The sequence below is a fragment of the Acyrthosiphon pisum genome, unplaced genomic scaffold, assembly GCF_005508785.2.
Source record: "Acyrthosiphon pisum isolate AL4f unplaced genomic scaffold, pea_aphid_22Mar2018_4r6ur Scaffold_20555;HRSCAF=21375, whole genome shotgun sequence".
Lineage (NCBI taxonomy): Eukaryota > Metazoa > Arthropoda > Insecta > Hemiptera > Aphididae > Acyrthosiphon > Acyrthosiphon pisum.
The window spans coordinates 5,546-23,415 of NW_021769927.1; the positions used below are offsets into that span (position 1 = coordinate 5,546).

At 27.3% G+C, this 17,870-nt stretch overlaps 2 protein-coding genes across 9 annotated transcripts; both read right to left on the minus strand.

Moving 5' to 3' along the window:
- Positions 1 to 4,796: 4,796 nt before the first annotated feature.
- On the minus strand, positions 4,797 to 9,121 carry LOC115034678. Of its 2 annotated transcripts, none has more exons than XM_029492003.1 (5): positions 9,055 to 9,121; positions 6,633 to 6,846; positions 6,473 to 6,551; positions 5,685 to 5,895; positions 4,797 to 5,510 (listed from the first exon to the last, which is right to left on the minus strand). In XM_029492003.1, exons 3-5 carry the CDS (start codon positions 6,488 to 6,490, stop codon positions 5,416 to 5,418), a joined length of 324 nt encoding a protein of 107 aa, XP_029347863.1. In that variant the 5' UTR covers positions 6,491 to 6,551; positions 6,633 to 6,846; positions 9,055 to 9,121; the 3' UTR covers positions 4,797 to 5,415. The 2 variants fall into 2 exon arrangements, with proteins under 2 accessions (XP_029347863.1, XP_029347862.1); XM_029492002.1 differs by having other exon boundaries at positions 6,629 to 6,846.
- Positions 9,122 to 9,667: 546 nt separating this feature from the next.
- LOC107882759 lies at positions 9,668 to 17,864 on the minus strand. Of its 7 annotated transcripts, XR_003840001.1 has the most exons (6): positions 17,687 to 17,864; positions 17,531 to 17,609; positions 16,743 to 16,953; positions 16,071 to 16,569; positions 14,613 to 14,686; positions 12,199 to 12,351 (listed from the first exon to the last, which is right to left on the minus strand). XR_003840001.1 is itself a non-coding variant. In XM_029492000.1 (5 exons), exons 2-5 carry the CDS (start codon positions 12,199 to 12,201, stop codon positions 10,920 to 10,922), a joined length of 453 nt encoding a protein of 150 aa, XP_029347860.1. In that variant the 5' UTR covers positions 12,202 to 12,351; positions 14,613 to 15,078; the 3' UTR covers positions 9,668 to 10,919. The 7 variants fall into 7 exon arrangements, 2 of the variants coding, with proteins under 2 accessions (XP_029347860.1, XP_029347861.1); XM_029492000.1 differs by lacking the exons at positions 16,071 to 16,569; positions 16,743 to 16,953; positions 17,531 to 17,609; positions 17,687 to 17,864 and adding exons at positions 9,668 to 11,014; positions 11,189 to 11,399; positions 11,977 to 12,055 and having other exon boundaries at positions 12,134 to 12,351; positions 14,613 to 15,078; XM_029492001.1 differs by lacking the exons at positions 16,071 to 16,569; positions 16,743 to 16,953; positions 17,531 to 17,609; positions 17,687 to 17,864 and adding exons at positions 9,668 to 11,014; positions 11,189 to 11,399; positions 11,977 to 12,055 and having other exon boundaries at positions 12,138 to 12,351; positions 14,613 to 15,077.
- Between the last annotated feature and the right edge of the window lie 6 nt (positions 17,865 to 17,870).

The following is a 17,870-nucleotide window of genomic DNA, read 5'->3' on the forward strand; positions in this document are numbered from 1 at the left end:
AGTCATTAAAAATAAACGGAAACATTTAATTCGAATTATCGAATTAAAATTCTCTTTGGATACTAATCACTGCATACAGACATTTAAAGTGTCTTGCTTAGCCTTATTTCTAAAAGTTTCAATTCACCATAAATAATATTTTTGAATTGCAATAAAATAACTATAAACGTTTAAATTATTTGTTTAAAAGTCCAATTTCAACAAGATTTGAACTACATACCTACAAAAATCTATAAAAAAAAAAATGTTGTTTAAATGTGTTCTAGATTTTTGGGTTTTAGCTAAATACCTTAAATAGCTTTAATAGCTCGAAAAATATTTTGAAAATCGTATACCATAAATGTATAATGGCAATATAAACATTTGGTGATTATTTCAATCAACAAACTGATATAAATCTCTCAAAACTAAATCTATGTGAATTTGTAATATTTGTCGTGCATGGACATTTATAATTGGACGTTGCATTTATTTAAACTGATTACAACTCACTGAATGGAAATGTCTAAAAAATGGGATGTCGAATGATAAATGATCATGATTTAATATTATATTATTTTATGTACTTATAAGTGCTACGACCAGTTACTTTGTTTTTAAGTGTAGTGCGCTGTGTATTTGGTATCGAGTTTAACATTAAATGGCTGTGATTAATCAATGATAATAATATGTTTGATCGTTTCTTGGTGCGATGATTCGTAGATACGTGTTCGTTTATCACGGTGTTTACATATCACGTTATTCGTTATAACTTATTTATCAACCAAGTATTTTATGCCAGTATTTTTAAAAATTAAGTTGTTTTATTTCACAATAGTTAAAAAATGTCCAAAACATGCAATAGCTAGTATCCTCTGTAGTATGTACCTACCTATATTCAAATTAGTAAATCCATGTATAAATTATTTTTGTGAAGTTTATATACTTACTTATTTTTTAGTTTTTTATTACCAAAATTGCAATATGTTTTATGCATCTTTCAAAAATAATATAAAAATATAGCTGCATATATTTAAGCATATTTTGACAATTTTGATTGCATATTTCGATAATTTTTAGTGCAACAAGTCAAGACCCGAACCTTAAATTTATTTATATACGAAAACTGTAAAAACTTGGTTTTAATCTATACTAAAACACCCCCCATTTCATAATTATGGTTACGTCACTCCACTGCACGTACGACAAGGCACATTTTCTTTCACCAGTTTCAATAGCATGCTGTTAGTTTGATATTAGAGTGAATTGACCTATCATATCAAACTTTTAGATAAGAACATTATCTGTGTTATCTCGTTGGTTTTTTACGATATTTTAATTTTTAAGTGACTTATCAGTACGTAAAATATTAATATTTGAAAATGTTCATATTCAAAATATAGCCCCGAGCTCGTATTGCCGCACCGAAAATACGTCCGGTCGACTATGCGTGGACACCGGCGACCCGCGCTCTGCAATCTATATACCTATATCCTCTGTAAAGTATTTAGTTTAATAATTTATTTTATTCTTTGAAGTTCATTTTAATAAGTTACTCAATATGGGAGTAAAATTTGTTTTTAAACCCACTCAATCTTTTTATTTTATTAAATCACATTTAACAGAAAACGGTTTTGTCTCTATATACCTAACATTAAAAATATTTCTTATTTGGTTATGCCGAATACACAAAATCAGGTGATATAGCAAAATTATGAACATTTAAAAAATAACAGTGGGCATACATTAAAGTCGTCATAATAAAAAAAACAAATACACTGAAGTACAACAAAAACACCCTCTATGTCTTGTTTTAGTAGAAAGCATTGCACTCCTTAAATATATTATACATTTTTATTTATCTTAGATCATCACCACCATACAGTAGGTATTGGTGTATATTGGGCATAAAGACCCTTTATAAGGGGGGTTTATATTATTAGTTTCATTTGCACAAGTATATGATTGTGTAAACAAATATTTCAACAAACATTTTATAGGTATGTACTAAAACGTATAACGTAACTGTATTAGACTCTGAGCGGAGCGATGGAGCTAGTGGTTTTACAATGGTGTTAATTTATTTTTTTTTTATCCTGTAGGTGTACAAAATTTCTACCAAAAGGAGTGCTTTGATTTCAATATAATAGTACCTACCTTATCTTTTATCAAATTGGATCGAGATAGTACTTTAGGAGGTCATTTTTTGATTTTCTCAATAGTTATTTAATGCTACGGGAAAAACCGCCAAAAATGGGATTTTAATTTCTAACGCTTTGTTTATCACCATAGACACGAATAAGAAATTATAATATTTCAATATTAATAGTTATTAATTGTATTAATAATAGGCTATAATAAATAATAACAATATAAAATATTCAGACTGACAAACCGTCTCCGCTCAGAATCGTTTTTCTTATACTATGATATTATTAAATCATTGAATTCGAGTTTAATATAATCCATTATACACTTGTAACCTTCTGTACAACAGAGCCACATCCACTTACCCGCTTTTTTATAAATTTTATTTATTTTAAATATTCTTATTTAATAATTAAAACGTCAAAAATTTTATATAATCTTATAAATATGGTATATATTATTTTTTTTCTTAGATATAATTATATAAACAGAAAATTGTTTATGTATTTCTAACTCGAGTAGTTTCAATATGTTTATGATTTTATTCTAATTTATGAAACAAACATAGATATACTTTTGAAAATAAAAACTATATGTACCTATCTTTATGATTTTCTGGTGGTGCAAGTGCTACATTTACTTAGTGGCGTAAGATATTATTATTATAGGTATATATAGGTAGGTATACTGATTTGAAGCGTAATTCCGTTACCTATATATATATATATATACACAGTGTGTAATCGCTAATTGAGAACACTCAATGTCTTTGAGTAGGGCAATGTAATTTGAATTCTGTTTTCTATTTGGTTGTTATGACATAAAAATACACTTTTTGATGGCCTATGAATTTTTTTAACTTAATTAGACTTGCGCATGTGCAATACAACTTTTTTTTCTTAAATTACAACCCTATTTTAACTACTAGTTTTTTTTGCCTAATTTTTTAATGCATTTTAGTAGTTGATCCATTTTTCTAAGTCCAAAATTGAGCAAGTTACAGCCAATCAAAATACGCGCAGTTTTTAGTTTTTTTCGTTGTAATTCTGAAAATAATTAAGAAAACATTTTTTAGGATTATTCATAGTTCACAAATAAAGGTGAAAATAATAATACCAAACGTTTAAATATCGTCTAAATTAATAGTAATGAAAATGTTAATAAAATTTCAATAAAATTGTTTTTGTATGATTAATGAATTAGAAATTAGAAAGACACATTCACTCTTTATGTGATTTACATACTATTACTAATTAAAAAGTATAGATTAACTTTTTTTAAACTGAGTTAAGTTGATATTTTTTTCTATATTAAGTTTAAGCTTATCGAGTTAAATTTATAATTTGTTAACAGTTAACTTTCAACTCATATCGATCTTGTGTCCTCTTAACTTAACTTTAGTTAATTATTTCCATCAACTTTCCCACCTTTGCCGTTCCGTCCCTTCCTTAATTGGTACTTGACAGTAGATTTTTGAAAAGAATTACAATTGAGGTGGCAACTAAAACATAAAATATCATTTTTAAACTTTATATAATGAATTGCCCAACATTTGGTAAAGTGGCACCGGGTCTAAATTCAATTGAAATAGAGTTCATCGCTGCGTTTTAAAAATCAGTTGTACCTATATCTAATATAAACAAACATTAAACGATATAATATACGAGTGATAGAGATAAAGATAAACGTCATATTATCGGAATCGTCCAATGTTACATATTTATATATTGGTGAAAATAACAAAAAAAAAAAAAAAAATTGAATGATTCATTAGGTACATGCTTCGAAATTTAGTTGCCACAAATGTACAAGCGCCTACTCGTATAATGCTTTATGTAATTTGTCATATCTCATAACTCGTAATAATAATAATAATAAAAATAAGTAGGTATAATAATTAATATCTATATAAATTATTTGGCGTAAAAAGTAACACATATTATAATTTACTGACAAGATAATAATATATCGTTACACTGCACACTACAAAAATATTAAAAGATATTAACAAATAAGCAAAGAACCGTGACGCTCATGTATAAAGAAAATTCCATAAGAAATGCACATCACATACATATATATTATAATATAATATATAAATATAAATAATATCATAAATCAATCATTTGGGGTGTCGTGAGAGAGGAGGTATTTCGTATAATAATAATTGCGGTCTACTAAATATACGTTTGTTTTATAAATAAATCTATATTAAATATTTCGTTATCATCAAATTCCAAAAAATAAAAACCTAAGTTTGTATGTATATTGAAAACTACGCCAATTTTTGTGGGGCCTTTGATCATATAATGTTGTCCTACTTTACTTCAATAGCTGATATCTGATTTATACCGGACCACCGAACGTGTTTTTTCGATCGTAGTGATCTATTTTATATTAAGATATTTATAATTTATATTACCCAATAACTTTTGGTGGGACTCTAATAAAACTATAAAAGTAAAATATGATATGATAAGGCGCCTCTTAGCAGGGACGGATCTAGGCATATTTTTTATAAATATAATTATTATATATTAAATAACAGATAAACTTTTTTTCACACTGCCGCTTTATATATCACATTGATTACCGATACCTACTATTATGACATTTTTAAATTAAGAATAAAGTATATTATTTTATTATAATTGTATTTGTGATGTAAAAAAATTGTTGCTCTGGATCCGTACCTGCCTCTTAGTGGCTATTATTTAAGGGGAACAATTTAGGCAAGTTATAATCTTGTCTTCGCCGCCTGTAATCTTTGTGTTAGTCGTAAATGATTATTAGTGTGAGTGCGGTTCTATATGTATGTGTAAAATATACAATTATTATATCGAAAAAATTCGAATTCGATAACAATAGATTTCATATCTACCGGCTGCAGGCGAACGGCCACGACCATGTTCCATAGCACACGTACGCGTGTGCACAAGTCAACGAAAGCACTCTCAAAAAATGTTTTTCTTCACTCGCGACAATGAATAATATGCTGGCGAAAAATTAACATACTTCTAATGATTAAATTTCAATTTTGAAAAAAATATTTGAATTCGTCAGCCTCTTTTCTGTGATTTGTAGGAAACAGATTTTGGACGTTTTGGATAGTTTACGTATTACGGTTTCAAATTACTTTACTTAATTCCTCAAAATTAACTAGCATTTTAATGTCTTAAAAGTGCTAATAAAACAAAAAAATGAAAAAGTTTTTCCTACAAAATATAGAAAAAAATCTAACGAGTTGAAATTAGAATTAAAAATTAAAATTGAACTATACTAGAAGTATCAGTATGTTTTTTTTTTTTTTTTTTTACCAACAGGGAACCAAATAGTTGAATTTGTCTGCTTTGTTGCCAAATAAAATCTTAATGAATTCAAACCTAAATAATATAAAAAAATACAAATATTATATTTGAATATAAAATATATTAGGTCATAGTAAAAAACCTATTTAAATAAAAAGTTGAATAATATACAAATAATAAACACATTTCACGATAAAATAAACAAATAAAAATTATTATTTATCGAACAACTATTTTAATATTAACTACCTGTTTTATCATATAATTCACCTACTGACATGTCATCAGGTAAATAATTTTTCTGGAAGTCAAATAAATTTATTGAAAATTCACCAATCATTCCTTTAGATGATCTTCCATCAGGAAAAAATAATTCTTTAGCCACATCAATCAAATCTGACTTGTAAAATGTGTTTTGTACTCGTACTTTTCTTGTAACACCACGATTAATAGTTCTCACCTAGAAATATAATTTATACTTAAAACAAGGTAGTAAGCACATATTGAGAACAATGGCTTCATTTGGGGCAGAGGGGGAGGGGCATTTGCCTTACCCTACATTTATATGGGCTGATCAAATTTTTGTACTTTTGGTAAGACAGGGCTGGAATAACAGGCCCGGCACTAGAGCTCTTAATCGCAAATCGTTGGAATTTTTAAGATGCATAATGGATTTAAAAAAATTGGAAGTGGATATTTTATGTTTTTATCTAACACACATGCAACATATAGCAATGACGTGCATCTATGATACTATTGAATTATTACAATCGGTGCTTTCTTACAAATCTGTTGAATTATCAGATTTTTTTACAGCTACCTAGGTGTACAAGGAGGTATCTAGGGGGGGTCCATGGGGTCTGGACCCCCCAAAATTGTTTTATACCAGCATATAGAATCACTATTTATTTATTTTTTATATCGATTATCTATGAAAATTGTACTAAAATTTTTTTTGATATTATTGGTGTGAATAATACAAAAAACAAAAATTACTTGAAAACATAACCATGAATTTCCCTTTATTATAATAATACCTGTTTATACGGCGACATATCAAAATTAAGCCATCCAATTTCAACATATCTCGCTAGTGATCTATTTTTGAAGACTAGGCTATATTAAACAAATAAAAACATAATTTTTTTTTTAAATTCACTATAAAAACTTGTCATGTTAAATTAATAATGCACCTGCCTTTTATTTGGAGTTTCGGTTTTGACTCATTAATGTCGTCATTATTTTTTTTTACCTTAGACATCAACTTATCAATGAGGGAGCTTTTTCGTTTGGATAATCTGGTTTGTTTTGAAAAAATTAACAACGCTAAACGATCTCCATATTAATTAGGTAAGAACATTTTTCATATGCGATCATCGGTGGACATTGTTTTTAGAACAGCTATATCAATCTGAAATACAATTTTTCAATTAAATAAACTTGTATTGATTGGACGCTATTGTGATTATCTAAACAAAAAAAATATATATACTATACAAATTAGAAAGAATCAAATTAGATCAAATTACGCAAAGGTGGAAGAGAAGGATGTGTTTAGGGTATGCCAAGGATAGTTCATTTTAATAAGTTACTCAATATGGGAGTAAAATTTGTTTTTAAACCCACTCAATCTTTTTATTTTATTAAATCACATTTAACAGAAAACGGTTTTGTCTATATACCTAACATTAAAAATATTTCTTATTAGGTTATGCCGAATACACAAAATCAGGTGATATAGCAAAATTATGAACATTTAAAAAATAACAGTGGGCACACATTAAAGTCGTCATAATAAAAAAAAACAAATACACTGAAGTACAACAAAAACACCCTCAATGTCTTGTTTTAGTAGAAAGCATTGCACTCCTTAAATATATTATACATTTTTATTTATCTTAGATCATCACCACCATACAGTAGGTATTAGTGTATATTGGGCATAAAGACCCTTTATAAGGTGGGTTTATATTATTAGTTTCATTTGCACAAGTATATGATTGTGTAAACAAATATTTCAACAAACATTTTATAGGTATGTACTAAAACGTATAACGTAACTGTATTAGACTCTGAGCGGAGCGATGGAGCTAGTGGTTTTACAATGGTGTTAATTTATTTTTTTTTTATCCTGTAGGTGTACAAAATTTCTACCAAAAGGAGTGCTTTGATTTCAATATAATAGTACCTACCTTATCTTTTATCAAATTGGATCGAGGTAGTACTTTAGGAGGTCATTTTTTGATTTTCTCAATAATTATTTAATGCTACGGGAAAAACCGCCGACAAATTACGAAAAACCGCTAAAAATGGGATTTTAATTTCTAACGCTTTGTTTATCACCATAGACACGAATAAAAAATTATAATATTTCAATATTAATAGTTATTAATTGTATTAATAATAGGCTATAATAAATAATAACAATATAAAATATTCAGACTGACAAACCGTCTCCGCTCAGAATCGTTTTTCTTATACTATGATATTATTAAATCATTGAATTCGAGTTTAATATAATCCATTATACACTTGTAACCTTCTGTACAACAGAGCCACATCCACTTACCCGCTTTTTTATAAATTTTATTTATTTTAAATATTCTTATTTAATAATTAAAACGTCAAAAATTTTATATAATCTTATAAATATGGTATATATTATTTTTTTTCTTAGATATAATTATATAAACAGAAAATTGTTTATGTATTTTTAACTCGAGTAGTTTCAATATGTTTATGATTTTATTCTAATTTAAGAAACAAACATAGATATACTTTTGAAAATAAAAACTATATGTACCTATCTTTATGATTTTCTGGTGGTGCAAGTGCTACATTTACATAGTGGCGTAAGATATTATTATTATAGGTATATAGGTAGGTATACTGATTTGAAGCGTAATTCCGTTACCTATATATATATACAGTGTGTAATCGCTAATTGAGAACACTCAATGTCTTTGAGTAGGGCAATGTAATTTGAATTCTGTTTTCTATTTGGTTGTTATGACATAAAAATACACTTTTTGATGGCCTATGAATTTTTTTAACTTAATTAGACTTGCGCATGTGCAATACAACTTTTTTTTCTTAAATTACAACCCTATTTTAACTACTAGTTTTTTTTGCCTAATTTTTTAATGGAATTTGGTAGTTGATCCATTTTTCTAAGTCCAAAATTGAGCAAGTTACAGCCAATCAAAATACGCGCAATTTTTAGTTTTTTTCATTGTAATTCTGAAAATAATTAAGAAAACATTTTTTAGGATTATTCATAGTTCACAAATAAAGGTGAAAATAATAATACCAAACGTTTAAATATCGTCTAAATTAATAGTAATGAAAATGTTAATAAAAGTTCAATAAAATTGTTTTTGTATGATTAATGAATTAGAAATTAGAAAGACACATTCACTCTTTATGTGATTTACATACTATTACTAATTAAAAAGTATAGATTAACTTTTTTTAAACTGTGTTAAGTTGATATTTTTTTCTATATTAAGTTTAAGCTTATCGAGTTAAATTTATAATTTGTTAACTGTTAACTTTCAACTCATCGATCTTGTGTCCTCTTAACTTCACTTTAGTTAATTATTTCCATCAACTTGCCCACCTTTGCCGTTCCGTCCCTTCCTTAATTGGTACTTGACAGTAGATTTTTGAAAAGAATTACAATTGAGGTGGCAACTAAAACATAAAATATCATTTTTAAACTTTATATAATGAATTGCCCAACATTTGGTAAAGTGGCACCGGGTCTAAATTCAATTGAAATAGAGTTCATCGCTGCGTTTTAAAAATCAGTTGTAAGTACCTATATCTAATATAAACAAACATTAAACGATATAATATACGAGTGACAATAAAGATAAACGTCATATTATCGGAATCGTCCAATGTTACAAATTTATATATTGGTGAAAATAACAAAAAAAAAAAAAAAAAATTGAATGATTCATTAGGTACATGCTTCGAAATTTAGTTGCCACAAATGTACAAGCGCCTACTCGTATAATGCTTTATGTAATTTGTCATATCTCATAACTCGTAATAATAATAATAATAATAATAAGTAGGTATAATAATTAATATCTATATGAATTATTTGGCGTAAAAAGTAACACATATTATAATTTACTGACAAGATAATAATATATCGTTACACTGCACACTACAAAAATATTAAAAAATATTAACAAATAAGCAAAGAACCGTGACGCTCATGTATAAAGAAAATTCCATAAGAAATGCACATCACATACATATATATTATAATATAATATATAAATATAAATAATATCATAAATCAATCATTTGGGGTGTCGTGAGAGAGGAGGTATTTCGTATAATAATAATTGCGGTCTACTAAATATACGTTTGTTTTATAAATAAATCTATATTAAATATTTCGTTATCATCCAATTCCAAAAAATAAAAACCTAAGTTTGTATGTATATTGAAAACTACGCCAATTTTTGTGGGGCCTTTGATCATATAATGTTGTCCTACTTTACTTCAATAGCTGATATCTGATTTATACCGGACCACCGAACGTGTTTTTTCGATCGTAGTGATCTATTTTATATTAAGATATTTATAATTTATATTACCCAATAACTTTTGGTGGGACTCTAATAAAACTATAAAAGTAAAAATATGATATGATAAGGCGCCTCTTAGCAGGGACGGATCTAGGCATATTTTTTATAAATATAATTATTATATATTAAATAACAGATAAACTTTTTTTCACACTGCCGCTTTATATATCACATTGATTACCGATACCTACTATTATGACATTTTTAAATTAAGAATAAAGTATATTATTTTATTATAATTGTATTTGTGATGTAAACAAATTGTTGCTCTGGATCCGTACCTGCCTCTTAGTGGCTATTATTTAAGGGGAACAATTTAGGCAAGTTATAATCTTGTCTTCGCCGCCTGTAATCTTTGTGTTAGTCGTAAATGATTATTAGTGTGAGTGCGGTTCTATATGTATGTGTAAAATATACAATTATTATATCGAAAAAATTCGAATTCGATAACAATAGATTTCATATCTACCGGCTGCAGGCGAACGGCCACGACCATGTTCCATAGCACACGTACGCGTGTGCACAAGTCAACGAAAGCACTCTCAAAAAATGTTTTTCTTCACTCGCGACAATGAATAATATGCTGGCGAAAAATTAACATACTTCTAATGATTAAATTTCAATTTTGAAAAAAAATATTTGAATTCGTCAGCCTCTTTTCTGTGATTTGTAGGAAACAGATTTTGGACGTTTTGGATAGTTTACGTATTACGGTTTCAAATTACTTTACTTAATTCCTCAAAATTAACTAGCATTTTAATGTCTTAAAAGTGCTAATAAAACAAAAAAATGAAAAAGTTTTTCCTACAAAATATAGAAAAAAATCTAACGAGTTGAAATTAGAATTAAAAATTAAAATTGAACTATACTAGAAGTATCAGTATGTTTTTTTTTTTTTTTTTTTACCAACAGGGAACCAAATAGTTGAATTTGTCTGCTTTGTTGCCAAATAAAATCTTAATGAATTCAAACCTAAATAATATAAAAAAATACAAATATTATATTTGAATATAAAATATATTAGGTCATAGTAAAAAACCTATTTAAATAAAAAGTTGAATAATATACAAATAATAAACACATTTCACGATAAAATAAACAAATAAAAATTATTATTTATCGAACAACTATTTTAATATTAACTACCTGTTTTATCATATAATTCACCTACTGACATGTCATCAGGTAAATAATTTTTCTGGAAGTCAAATAAATTTATTGAAAATTCACCAATCATTCCTTTAGATGATCTTCCATCAGGAAAAAATAATTCTTTAGCCACATCAATCAAATCTGACTTGTAAAATGTGTTTTGTACTCGTACTTTTCTTGTAACACCACGATTAATAGTTCTCACCTAGAAATATAATTTATACTTAAAACAAGGTAGTAAGCACATATTGAGAACAATGGCTTCATTTGGGGCAGAGGGGGAGGGGCATTTGCCTTACCCTACATTTATATGGGCTGATCAAATTTTTGTACTTTTGGTAGGACAGGGCTGGAATAACAGGCCCGGCACTAGAGCTCTTAATCGCAAATCGTTGGAATTTTTAAGATGCATAATGGATTTAAAAAAATTGGAAGTGGATATTTTATGTTTTTATCTAACACACATGCAACATATAGCAATGACGTGCATCTATGATACTATTGAATTATTACAATCGGTGCTTTCTTACAAATCTGTTGAATTATCAGATTTTTTTACAGCTACCTAGGTGTACAAGGAGGTATCTAGGGGGGGTCCATGGGGTCTGGACCCCCCAAAATTGTTTTATACCAGCATATAGAATCACTATTTATTTATTTTTTATATCAATTATCTATGAAAATTGTACTAAAATTTTTTTTGATATTTTTGGTGTAAATAATACAAAAAACAAAAATTACTTGAAAACATAACCATGAATTTCCCATTATTATAATAATACCTGTTTATACGGCGACATATCAAAATTAAGCCATCCAATTTCAACATATCTCGCTAGTGATCTATTTTTGAAGACTAGGCTATATTAAACAAATAAAAACATAATTTTTTTTTTTAAATTCACTATAAAAACTTGTCATGTTAAATTAATAATGCACCTGCCTTTTATTTGGAGTTTCGGTTTTGACTCATTAATGTCGTCATTATTTTTTTTTACCTTAGACATCAACTTATCAATGAGGGAGCTTTTTCGTTTGGATAATCTGGTTTGTTTTGAAAAAATTAACAACGCTAAACGATCTCCATATTAATTAGGTAAGAACATTTTTCATATGCGATCATCGGTGGACATTGTTTTTAGAACAGCTATATCAATCTGAAATACAATTTTTCAATTAAATAAACTTGTATTGATTGGACGCTATTGTGATTATCTAAACAAAAAAAATATATATATACTATACAAATTAGAAAGAATCAAATTAGATCAAATTACGCAAAGGTGGAAGAGAAGGATGTGTTTAGGGTATGCCAAGGATAGTTCATTTTAATAAGTTACTCAATATGGGAGTAAAATTTGTTTTTAAACCCACTCAATCTTTTTATTTTATTAAATCACATTTAACAGAAAACGGTTTTGTCTCTATATACCTAACATTAAAAATATTTCTTATTTGGTTATGCCGAATACACAAAATCAGGTGATATAGCAAAATTATGAACATTTAAAAAATAACAGTGGGCACACATTAAAGTCGTCATAATAAAAAAAAACAAATACACTGAAGTACAACAAAAACACCCTCAATGTCTTGTTTTAGTAGAAAGCATTGCACTCCTTAAATATATTATACATTTTTATTTATCTTAGATCATCACCACCATACAGTAGGTATTGGTGTATATTGGGCATAAAGACCCTTTATAAGGTGGGTTTATATTATTAGTTTCATTTGCACAAGTATATGATTGTGTAAACAAATATTTCAACAAACATTTTATAGGTATGTACTAAAACGTATAACGTAACTGTATTAGACTCTGAGCGGAGCGATGGAGCTAGTGGTTTTACAATGGTGTTAATTTATTTTTTTTTTATCCTGTAGGTGTACAAAATTTCTACCAAAAGGAGTGCTTTGATTTCAATATAATAGTACCTACCTTATCTTTTATCAAATTGGATCGAGATAGTACTTTAGGAGGTCATTTTTTGATTTTCTCAATAGTTATTTAATGCTACGGGAAAAACCGCCGACAAATTACGAAAAACCGCTAAAAATGGGATTTTAATTTCTAACGCTTTGTTTATCACCATAGACACGAATAAAAAATTATAATATTTCAATATTTATAGTTATTAATTGTATTAATAATAGGCTATAATAAATAATAACAATATAAAATATTCAGACTGACAAACCGTCTCCGCTCAGAATCGTTTTTCTTATACTATGATATTATTAAATCATTGAATTCGAGTTTAATATAATCCATTATACACTTGTAACCTTCTGTACAACAGAGCCACATCCACTTACCCGCTTTTTTATAAATTTTATTTATTTTAAATATTCTTATTTAATAATTAAAACGTCAAAAATTGTATATAATCTTATAAATATGGTATATATTATTTTTTTTCTTAGATATAATTATATAAACAGAAAATTGTTTATGTATTTCTAACTCGAGTAGTTTCAAAATGTTTATGATTTTATTCTAATTTAAGAAACAAACATAGATATACTTTTGAAAATAAAAACTATATGTACCTATCTTTATGATTTTCTGGTGGTGCAAGTGCTACATTTACTTAGTGGCGTAAGATATTATTATTATAGGTATATAGGTAGATATACTGATTTGAAGCGTAATTCCGTTACCTATATATATATATATATATATATATATATATATAATATATATATATATATATATATATACAGATTGTAATCGCTAATTGAGAACACTCAATGTCTTTGAGTAGGGCAATGTAATTTGAATTCTGTTTTCTATTTGGTTGTTATGACATAAAAATACACTTTTTGATGGCCTATGAATTTTTTTAACTTAATTAGACTTGCGCATGTGCAATACAACTTTTTTTTCTTAAATTACAACCCTATTTTAACTACTAGTTTTTTTTGCCTAATTTTTTAATGGAATTTGGTAGTTGATCCATTTTTCTAAGTCCAAAATTGAGCAAGTTACAGCCAATCAAAATACGCGCAATTCTTAGTTTTTTTCATTGTAATTCTGAAAATAATTAAGAAAACATTTTTTAGGATTATTCATAGTTCACAAATAAAGGTGAAAATTATAATACCAAACGTTTAAATATCGTCTAAATTAATAGTAATGAAAATGTTAATAAAATTTCAATAAAATTGTTTTTGTATGATTAATGAATTAGAAATTAGAAAGACACATTCACTCTTTATGTGATTTACATACTATTACTAATTAAAAAGTATAGATTAACTTTTTTTAAACTGAGTTAAGTTGATATTTTTTTCTATATTAAGTTTAAGCTTATCGAGTTAAATTTATAATTTGTTAACAGTTAACTTTCAACTCATATCGATCTTGTGTCCTCTTAACTTAACTTTAGTTAATTATTTCCATCAACTTTCCCACCTTTGCCGTTCCGTCCCTTCCTTAATTGGTACTTGACAGTAGATTTTTGAAAAGAATTACAATTGAGGTGGCAACTAAAACATAAAATATCATTTTTAAACTTTATATAATGAATTGCCCAACATTTGGTAAAGTGGCACCGGGTCTAAATTCAATTGAAATAGAGTTCATCGCTGCGTTTTAAAAATCAGTTGTACCTATATCTAATATAAACAAACATTAAACGATATAATATACGAGTGATAGAGATAAAGATAAACGTCATATTATCGGAATCGTCCAATGTTACATATTTATATATTGGTGAAAATAACAAAAAAAAAAAAAAAAATTGAATGATTCATTAGGTACATGCTTCGAAATTTAGTTGCCACAAATGTACAAGCGCCTACTCGTATAATGCTTTATGTAATTTGTCATATCTCATAACTCGTAATAATAATAATAATAATAATAATAAGTAGGTATAATAATTAATATCTATATGAATTATTTGGCGTAAAAAGTAACACATATTATAATTTACTGACAAGATAATAATATATCGTTACACTGCACACTACAAAAATATTAAAAAATATTAACAAATAAGCAAAGAACCGTGACGCTCATGTATAAAGAAAATTCCATAAGAAATGCACATCACATACATATATATTATAATATAATATATAAATATAAATAATATCATAAATCAATCATTTGGGGTGTCGTGAGAGAGGAGGTATTTCGTATAATAATAATTGCGGTCTACTAAATATATGTTTGTTTTATAAATAAATCTATATTAAATATTTCGTTATCATCCAATTCCAAAAAATAAAAACCTAAGTTTGTATGTATCTTGAAAACTACGCCAATTTTTGTGGGGCCTTTGATCATATAATGTTGTCCTACTTTACTTCAATAGCTGATATCTGATTTATACCGGACCACCGAACGTGTTTTTTCGATCGTAATGATCTATTTTATATTAAGATATTTATAATTTATATTACCCAATAACTTTTGGTGGGACTCTAATAAAACTATAAAAGTAAAAATATGATATGATAAGGCGCCTCTTAGCAGGGACGGATCTAGGCATATTTTTTATAAATATAATTATTATATATTAAATAACAGATAAACTTTTTTTCACACTGCCGCTTTATATATCACATTGATTACCGATACCTACTATTATGACATTTTTAAATTAAGAATAAAGTATATTATTTTATTATAATTGTATTTGTGATGTAAACAAATTGTTGCTCTGGATCCGTAACTGCCTCTTAGTGGCTATTATTTAAGGGGAACAATTTAGGCAAGTTATAATCTTGTCTTCGCCGCCTGTAATCTTTGTGTTAGTCGTAAATGATTATTAGTGTGAGTGCGGTTCTATATGTATGTGTAAAATATACAATTATTATATCGAAAAAATTCGAATTCGATAACAATAGATTTCATATCTACCGGCTGCAGGCGAACGGCCACGACCATGTTCCATAGCACACGTACGCGTGTGCACAAGTCAACGAAAGCACTCTCAAAAAATGTTTTTCTTCACTCGCGACAATGAATAATATGCTGGCGAAAAATTAACATACTTCTAATGATTAAATTTCAATTTTGAAAAAAAATATTTGAATTCGTCAGCCTCTTTTCTGTGATTTGTAGGAAACAGATTTTGGACGTTTTGGATAGTTTACGTATTACGGTTTCAAATTACTTTACTTAATTCCTCAAAATTAACTAGCATTTTAATGTCTTAAAAGTGCTGATAAAACAAAAAAATGAAAAAGTTTTTCCTACAAAATATAGAAAAAAATCTAACGAGTTGAAATTAGAATTAAAAATTAAAATTGAACTATACTAGAAGTATCAGTATGTTTTTTTTTTTTTTTACCAACAGGGAACCAAATAGTTGAATTTGTCTGCTTTGTTGCCAAATAAAATCTTAATGAATTCAAACCTAAATAATATAAAAAATACAAATATTATATTTGAATATAAAATATATTAGGTCATAGTAAAAAACCTATTTAAATAAAAAGTTGAATAATATACAAATAATAAACACATTTCACGATAAAATAAACAAATAAAAATTATTATTTATCGAACAACTATTTTAATATTAACTACCTGTTTTATCATATAATTCACCTACTGACATGTCATCAGGTAAATAATTTTTCTGGAAGTGAAATAAATTTATTGAAAATTCACCAATCATTCCTTTAGATGATCTTCCATCAGGAAAAAATAATTCTTTAGCCACATCAATCAAATCTGACTTGTAAAATGTTTTTTGTACTAGTACTTTTCTTGTAACACCACGATTAATAGTTCTCACCTAGAAATATAATTTATACTTAAAACAAGGTAGTAAGCACATATTGAGAACAATGGCTTCATTTGGGGCAGAGGGGGAGGGGCATTTGCCTTACCCTACATTTATATGGGCTGATCAAATTTTTGTACTTTTGGTAAGACAGGGCTGGAATAACAGGCCCGGCACTAGAGCTCTTAATCGCAAATCGTTGGAATTTTTAAGATGCATAATGGATTTAAAAAAATTGGAAGTGGATATTTTATGTTTTTATCTAACACACATGCAACATATAGCAATGACGTGCATCTATGATACTATTGAATTATTACAATCGGTGCTTTCTTACAAATCTGTTGAATTATCAGATTTTTTTACAGCTACCTAGGTGTACAAGGAGGTATCTAGGGGGGGTCCATGGGGTCTGGACCCCCCAAAATTGTTTTATACCAGCATATAGAATCACTATTTATTTATTTTTTATATCGATTATCTATGAAAATTGTACTAAAATTTTTTTTGATATTTTTGGTGTAAATAACACAAAAAACAAAAATTACTTGAAAACATAACCATGAATTTCCCTTTATTATAATAATACCTGTTTATACGGCGACATATCAAAATTAAGCCATCCAATTTCAACATATCTCGCTAGTGATCTATTTTTGAAGACTAGGCTATATTAAACAAATAAAAACATAATTTTTTTTTTAAATTCACTATAAAAACTTGTCATGTTAAATTAATAATGCACCTGCCTTTTATTTGGAGTTTCGGTTTTGACTCATTAATGTCGTCATTATTTTTTTTTACCTTAGACATCAACTTATCAATGAGGGAGCTTTTTCGTTTGGATAATCTGGTTTGTTTTGAAAAAATTAACAACGCTAAACGATCTCCATATTAATTAGGTAAGAACATTTTTCATATGCGATCAT